General features: G+C 36.5%; 1 protein-coding gene across 2 annotated transcripts in view; it reads right to left on the bottom strand.

Annotated features, from left to right (window-relative positions):
- LOC124146406 (molybdate-anion transporter-like) overlaps window positions 1-5,241 on the bottom strand; it is a 129,443-nt gene extending 124,202 nt beyond the window's left edge. The window contains exon 1 of one of the 2 annotated variants that reach the window (XM_046516672.2): window positions 4,955-5,240. In XM_046516672.2, the coding sequence (XP_046372628.1) occupies window positions 4,955-5,102 (148 nt within the window). In that variant the 5' untranslated portion in view covers window positions 5,103-5,240. Of the gene's footprint in view, window positions 1-4,954 lie in introns of both variants that reach the window. The other variant, XM_046516673.1, reaches the window with a different exon arrangement.
- Between the last annotated feature and the right edge of the window lie 3,372 nt (window positions 5,242-8,613).

An 8,613-nucleotide genomic window follows, 5' to 3' on the forward strand; every position in this document is an offset into this window, starting at 1 on the left:
AGGGGACCATATATGGTCCCGAGAAAATGCCCTTTTTAAACTGTGAAGTTTGATACTTAATACTGAGTGCGCAAAGTCAAAACTATAACCATCATCACCCCAATCATCTTAGCTTTAACATCGTGTAACTCATACTTTATACAATGCTACGGATTGCGAAATATGGAGAGATTAGTAAAGTGGCTACCGCTCTTCTCGGCCTTTTTCTGCCATGTTTGAACACCAAGCGAATGACGGCGAATTTTGATTATGCACCCATGTCGCATACACGTAAATATTTTCAGACAAAATCCTTGTTCATAAGAAAAAATATGACCTGAGTGGTCAGAAAGACATATTTTTCCCAACTATATACTTATTTACGTAAATACAATTCTGTTCACTCCTTTACGAACAAGTTTATTTACACGTTTTGTATATTTTTATCGACTATCGGTAATGGCGGAATGAGAAAACGACAGTGTATATTTCCATTACATTTATGACGTACATTGAATGAATTTATAACCATCATCACCCTAATCATCTCAACGTTAATATCGTGTAACTCATATTTTATGCAGTGCTACGGATTGCGAAATATAGCGAGATTAGTTATGTGGTTACCGCGCTTCTCGATCTTTTTCTTTGAACTTCATGCGAATGAAGGCATTTTTTTATTATGCACTCGTGTCACATACACCTTACTATTATTATATCAGACAGCCAATTTGAAAAAGAAATCTGATCGGACTGGTCAGAAAGATGTACTAGTCCCCACTGTACAGTTATTGGCGTAAGAGTACTAACGTTTAGTCGGCCACGGAAGTTTTTTGTTCAAGTATTGCATATGTTTATCGACTGTGTGTCATGGCGATTTAGCACGGCGCTATACATACCAACCGACTGTGCAGATTGTCTTTTTGTTTATGATGCTGATTTACAGAAAATATTCAAATAAAAAATATGGAAAGATAGCTGTAATCGTTAATATTAAGTTGGTAAAGTGTTTATTTATGGGCAGGAGATTCATGATCAAAACCTAAACATTGAATGGCCAAGCCCGAAGTGATCGACAGGGCACGTTTGCATCATATCTGTGCCGCGATTTCTTGTTTACCGGTTGTCCTACATACTCGCCCGTTCAGACAAATAACTGCTACTTTTTTCATATGAAATGACTAAAAGTCATGTGTGATTGCTCAAACTACCTGACCGTGTGAGTGACTTGCCCTAACTGTTTCACATTTTGTCGCAAATGGAGATTTCAAAAGTGTGGCCACGACATCTAACGTGAGTCGACGCCATATTGTAAACAAATTGTGTCAAGGTCGGTTCCACATGTGGTAGCTCGGCACCCGTTTCTGTCCATGGTACACGCGATACAAACATAATGCAACTACTGAAAACATCAACATAACTTTTACAATGATGACATCAATACCTTTTTGTATTTGGATTAACCGCTTATGGATACGCTGTGCTGTTAAGTTCGATTTCGATTTGTTTTTCCTTTCATTGAAACTGTGATAATGGCGCTGTGATTGGTTTGCTGAAATAGTATTTTCCATGAGTCTAATGTACATGGTACATGCTGTGATTGTAGAAGATAATTGATAACCAATTGTGTATGCATATATATATCATCAAATACACATTACTAATCTCTTCAGAAAATGGAATATATTATAGGTCTAGCTCGTTTTCAAACATTCTGCCATGGATATTAGATTCAAAATTAATATTAGATTTACAAATTATTTATGTACGCTGTACTCTCGATTAACGTATGATAATCTATTGTAAGTCTTCAACTCTTATTTGATATGTCATCTGAAATGTCAGCAATGAGTAAAATTAATTTTATTTCGTTACAATCTGCAATTTTATTCAAATAGGCTAATAGACGGTCGGTGATTTCCCGCCGCTGTGAATTTGTCGTCTGGACAGGTGCGCGTGATTTGACCTCGCGTGTTGTGACGTGGATGACGTCACATGAAACAGCTGATCTAATGTTGTGGTAGTATAATGGATACACGTGGTTTCATTTTCCAAATAACAATCTTCTCTTTGACTGAACTAGAAAGCATATCTAGTACATCACGATTGGAAAATATCTACGGCGACCGACGAGTGAATGAGACCGCTTATCATTTGACTAACAGTGTTGGAATATTTGGCGCAGTTTTCTAATTTTGGTATGTTGACATGTGCTTTTCATATCTGTTTGAAGGCTTGATATTCCAAAAATAATAATGTGCATTTAGTTGATTACAGCGAGAAAGCTGTCAAAATGGATCCAATATTAAACAACTTAGAATTTTAATATTTTAGCTTCATCTATTAGAATCTCGAATGGTTCAATTTATAACATAAACAGTAAAAGTAAAGATCTACTCACAATATATAGATAATCAATTTCTGAAAGACAAAAAGTTTTCAGAGTAAATGTGATTTAGTTTTGATGATTTATATAGTTATATTTATGTCTTTTTTCACTCTGCATTATCTAAATTACCAAATACTTCGACCAGTGACAAAGTAGTCATTAGATTCTACTTTGTTTTGTATCCTAAGTATGAAATAGATTTTTTTTTAAATAAATATTTGTCTAAGAGCAAAATCAATGCATTCTTGTGTTGTTGTTTTTCACCTTTTAATTTGTATATCTTCCCTCCAAGCTGAAGATCTAGTTTAGCTAGGCCAAAATTAAGAAAAAAGGAAAGACATAATAAACCATTTTTATTAAAGATTTTGCTTGTTAAATTTTCTAAGTTCAATACCAAGAATATATTTTTCATTTTATGACAAATAATTCCATTACTTTCATTGACCTACGATCATTATCTATTTCAAACTTTTCCTTTAGTAGAATGGGATGGAATGGGAAACTAGTGGAAATAAACTATCACGTGTGTCCTTAAATGTACATACCTATAGCTAGGTGTAAATACACTTCTAAAGTCGTATTTATAAATCAAATGAATAAATGAAAGAAACAGTGGTATTTCATGGACTGGCCATACAAGTATATTTTGAGCAAAGGTCTAAGTTAGGCAGCCAAGTGCGAAATACCAGCTGATACGAGGATGTATGTTTTCTGGTGGTCATAGTGAAACAATGACATATCGCGCCCGAGTTGCGAGTGATCGAAAATAGGTTTGTTGAATAGATTTGCTGCCCATGAAAACGTTTCAACAATTTTGATTGAATCTACATGTACTTACTCTTGGGTGGTATTACGTTAGTATAATCTTGTTAATTATTAAGAAATAATAATGATGCCCGATATTGAGCGATGTCAATTTGAGTATTGTTAGGGCTGTTTAGCGATCTTTCACATTTTGTCCTTTGAAAATGTACGATGTCAATTACCCCGAAGTTGTTTTTATCACTAATAAAAGAGCACGGTCATTGAAACATACATGGACGTAACCGGGATTTCTTTAAGATATACATTCCAAACTGTCATTCGTTTTGTGATTTTATCTTTGAAACAGTCTGCGTATGAATTAATCACGACCACTTCCGTCAATTTTGTTTTGACGTCAAAAACACACACAATTTCATCGGGATTTTTTATCGGTAAATATAACTCACGGAAAATTCTCAGTGAATGTGTACTTCAACATAAATATCATATGTCTATCACTGTTAGGACATGTACTTGCCAATGATATGAATTATTGGTCATTTAGATTTCAAACAAGGGCGCTTACTTGACTTTGCTTGCCGTATTCGGGTGCGTCCATATTACGATTCATGTGACAAAGTAGGAAACTTATAATACCAGCACTGTTATTGATGGCTGGCCAGTGCATAGATCTTAGGGATTTGGTGACTTTAGATACTGTTGGAAAGACAATCAACTCGAGTTGCATGTTATACAATTTGGTTACACTGTGTGAAGAAATAAAGACGTTGCAACACTTTTGATACAATGTATACGTTTTTGTAACTGCGACGTCAGCACAGTGCGGCACTGAGCGGTTTGCAGGCTGACTGACGTCCAGGCACCATGAGGGTTAAACCACAAATTTGGGTGAACTTTCCTTATTTCCACGAATCAAGGTTATTGGAGGGTATATAACTATACTGGAAACACATTCTTCATGTCTGATTACTATTGCATACTGACCACATTAATACTCTTGCACAAGGTCCACGTCTGTATCTCATCCTGGGAGCATCAAATTTGAAACATGAATCATGATACCCCATATGAAACATGTCCAATGTGAAAATACACTTCTGATTTTCTCTTCAAACACATTATCTGCAGAACCTGCTGAAAGATAATATTGCAAGCGTGGCTGGGACATGTAACTCGGGTACTCAGGTTCTGAGTGGGACCCCCAGTACCCACAGGACTGGCAAGTATATTGTTTAATGACATAAACTCAAACTCAATGGTTGCACTATAAGTCGCTAATTGTTTCTATTTCTTTCTGGCTATGCACACATTACTTCTGACTTTTATATATTTGAGTAAATATAAAGCTTCAGTCAACAAACATGATCAGATCGTTTAACATGTATCCAAGTAGTTTTTGCAAAGGGCTCCTGTAAAATATTTCTCAATATTGAACATTCTGTCGACAACTTGACATCTACGGCGGGTATCCGTGTCGGGTTTGGTACGGAACACGCGTAATACATTCGGACTCGTCCAAGCCCTAATTGATAGCGACAGTCATGATAGTAGGCCTTACCTACAACCTTGGGCAAGTTCATTCAACCATGTAACATGCTAATAATTCTCAAACATAAAACTAGACTAGCCTAGATGTCTAGGCCTCCATGAGTAGGCCCGACATCAGATAACATTAGAAACATATTTTTTTCTAAAATATGCTTCAACAATACTGCAATTAATACTGTAGTGGCAAACTGATTACAGCATATAGGCGAAATGACATGCCACGTTCGACGAATGAAAGTTGCATGAGAGTAATCAGGAAACAAGTTTACGTACCCATTGCCAGCAAATATACGACGAGGTATGCCCGCTGAAACTGCACAAATCCAACTTCTGTAACCGTGGGCAGTGTCGTCCGTGTGTAGATATAGGAAAGTGCACACAACAAACTGAGAATCAAAAACCCAACTAAAAAGACGTTCATTTTTAGAGTCTGGCCTGCGCGTCAACAAGTCAACAGAATAATACGAACATTAACAAGATCTGTTTAGACTTTGAAGGAAGTCAATAACAACCTGCGACCAATTCAAGCGAGGTAACTCTAAAGTTTCGCCGTCAAATGAAGCAGCACCACGTCACACCGTAGATAATGCGCGTTGTGGAGTCAGTGGTCCGTCTTTCTGATATGTCCCGAGACGTTGCCCCGCGGCCGCATGACCTCAAGCTTGCGGTAATTCATCGACAACATTTGGGGCATAATATGATATTAATCCTGGATCTTTTGTAAATGGCTACTTTAAGGAACAGCCTATTTCAATACATCTGATTTGACTGGATGAAAAGCGATACAAGTGCTTGATGGTAAAGATACAAGAACACATACATATAGCTCAATCTGTACTTTATTTTACCGATAGAAAGTTTCTGTTAATTTTAAAGCGCAAATCATGGTCATAGTCAAATACTAAGAATCAAACAAGCACAATATAAACATAAAGAAAGGTTTGCACAAAATTGCGAAATAAACATCAGGGTAGTCTGTCATAGAGACAAATATTTCCAAGGGCTCCATGATGTGTTGTGTTCTCTCGTGAGTTGTGATGCCACCCCATACCATTACACTTCCATCCCCAAAATGGCGACGTTGAGTCACGCAAGTTTCGGTAAAACGTTCTCCTGGACGCCGTAGACCCTCACTACATCGCTGACCGTATTTCTTTAATTTAAATCTTTATTCACAAAAGAACCTGCAAAAGAAAATACTCAGAAACTTGTAACCAATTAATATGTGTCTTTCATAAAGTTACCCAACCAGTCACATGCCTTCTTGTGACCCCCCCCCCCCCCCCCCCCCCCCCCCACCCACCAAAAAAAACAAAAAAACAACAGGAACAAAAACATGTATATTTAATCAAATTCACTGTAAATTGTGTCTACGAGTTGGCAGTGTCTACAAATTACCCCAAACTGACGACAATGAGTGACGCAAGCGTCACTGAAACGATCTCCTGGACGCCAATGTGTAATTCAGTATTCAAATATGACCGACAGCGGATGAAAAAGGCGGAAATGTTTAAATCCAATTTCAGTGCCGTAGCCAGCCGGGGGGAGGGGGGTGGGGTGGGAAGTGCCAGGATTTTTTTTTATAGAAAACATTTTTCCTTGTGACAGTTAACTTGAATAAAAAAAGAATAATCTTGATTTTGGAATTTGTTTACTTCCTGTTATAAGTATTAGAGAGATATTATCAGCTCAATATATCATCACCGCCAATCCTTCTCCCAAGGAGAATGATGATTGTATCACATACGAACATTCTACAAGTAAACAGTTTCTAAACACATTGGCAATTACAGTGGAGATAATGTAAACAGTGAAAGATAAGAAAACCTCTGCTGTCACTGGTGTGCTTGGTTGGTATAAGACGTATCAATCTGTGTATACAATAATTCTACTCATTGAGGAATTTGCAGTAAATATTTTACATCGCCATATGAAAAGGCACCCTTGTAAATATTTTAGCATTAGTTGACATTTGGCATATTTCCAGATTCACAAAATAAAGTCACACATGGCTAGCTTGTATAAACATTCAGTTTAGGGGGCTATAATTTAATTACTAAAGAAAAGGAGAATTGCTAGTGATGACAACTTGTTTTAAGGCCTCTATTCAATGTTTTCTTCACTTTTCTCGTAACTGTGGGTTGGGTCATGAATGAGGACATAATTCTCAATTATTTGATTTTTCACTTGTCAATGGTCTGAATGAGACATTTCATTCCTATCATTCAAAGGGGAGATAATTTCATCAAAACAAGAGTTCGAGCAAGGGATGTAACTCCCATTTACTATTTGGATTGTAATAGTAATGCACATGGTTCAGCTGTTTATTGTTTATCGGACTAACCAAAGCCAACATGTCAAGCAAGCCCAAAAAACCAAAACAGATGTCTCAAAAGACATGTTTCAAGGACAATCACGGTAAGATTTTTATCTTTATAGTTTTAGTCATCATTATTATTTGTTTCAATTTAACCACAAATGATAAAGTGATAAATTAATTAATTTGAATCGATTTTTTTTTTTATTTAATCTTTTTGTTTGGTTTCAAAGGTTGATTCTTTTCTTTTCAGCAATCCTGGGGGACCTTCATTCATCTCTACTACCCAAACTATGTGCAACACCAAGTCAGATAGCGGCATTAGTGAGGAAACTGGCTTCTCATCCTGTTCCTCAAGATCGTAAAGTGACATGAAACAATCATCTGCCAAAGTGTCAACATTTGTCACTGACATTATGCCTTCAACTAGCAGCAAGGATAAGCGTTTCGGGATGCACTGCAGTCTGAAATCTGGTAGTACTGAAATGAAAGATCCTGCTGATTTTGCTATTGACCCCGTTTTACATATGTTTAACAGACATATCACCCGCATTGACCAGAACATCCGTAGCCGTCCCAGTCCTCCAAAGAAAAGAAATGAGATGGTGCAAGCAAAGAGAGAGGGATGGTGGGCAATTCCTGATGACACCTCGACACCTAACGTATTAACAGAAACCTTTTATTCACTCTAGGTGACCATCAGCGGTAGTACATGAGCAATACAATTCATTAAAAGTATATATATAACATGACACAGCAAGAGGACAATTACAGAAACATAATGATTGAGTTAAATGTTTTTGGATAAACTGTAACGTTCTCTTTCGAATAAACATTGAACTCTACAAATGATACAAATAGTGTTACATTGTTCCAGAAAATATGTTAAGCAGTAACAGTAAAGAACCTTGTGGATCATCATTTTACATTTTTGAAAGATTAACTAAGACTAATGTATTTTTTATTTTGGCGGACAAGTATAACCTACCAATTGCCAAAGTATATCAAACACAGTGGATCTATTTTCATCTAGAATGACTCTTCAGGAATTGGATGAACTTCGATAATTTCTTGATAACAGAACTGCGTTTGGTTCAATAGTTTTGTAAACTTGAGGATATTTGGCCAATCGTAATAATATTTATCAATCAAAATGGCTCGTTTAGAGGACAGCGATTGACAACGGAACAGGTAGTGGAATTCGTCAAGTGCATTTGTATCACAAAGTATACCTGTCCATCTACCCGTCTCTATTGGCAATTTATGGTTACATGTACGGAAGGAGAAGTAAAGGTTGAGAAATATTTCGAGGCAGTAGTAAGTAATTTTCAAATGATGGGTAGTCTTTAAGATACTTGAAGTAATTCCCCTTTGAAGAGTTGAGGACACCACTTCTCCAGGACTGGATAAACTGAAGACGGAGGGTATTGTCAAGTTGAAATAAAATGTACGCTTTGTTATAATCATCGGGGGAATCTAACATATAGATAAGACCACAATTATCAATTATACTCTTGATATGATTAAACCATAGAAAGAGGGTATACTTTATTTAATTGTGATTTATCATATAATAAACATAAAAGACGCGATGTTATTTCTGTTGTGAAGGCTG

Source organism: Haliotis rufescens, unplaced genomic scaffold (assembly GCF_023055435.1).
Source record: "Haliotis rufescens isolate VD_foot unplaced genomic scaffold, xgHalRufe1.0.p SCAF_22, whole genome shotgun sequence".
Lineage (NCBI taxonomy): Eukaryota > Metazoa > Mollusca > Gastropoda > Lepetellida > Haliotidae > Haliotis > Haliotis rufescens.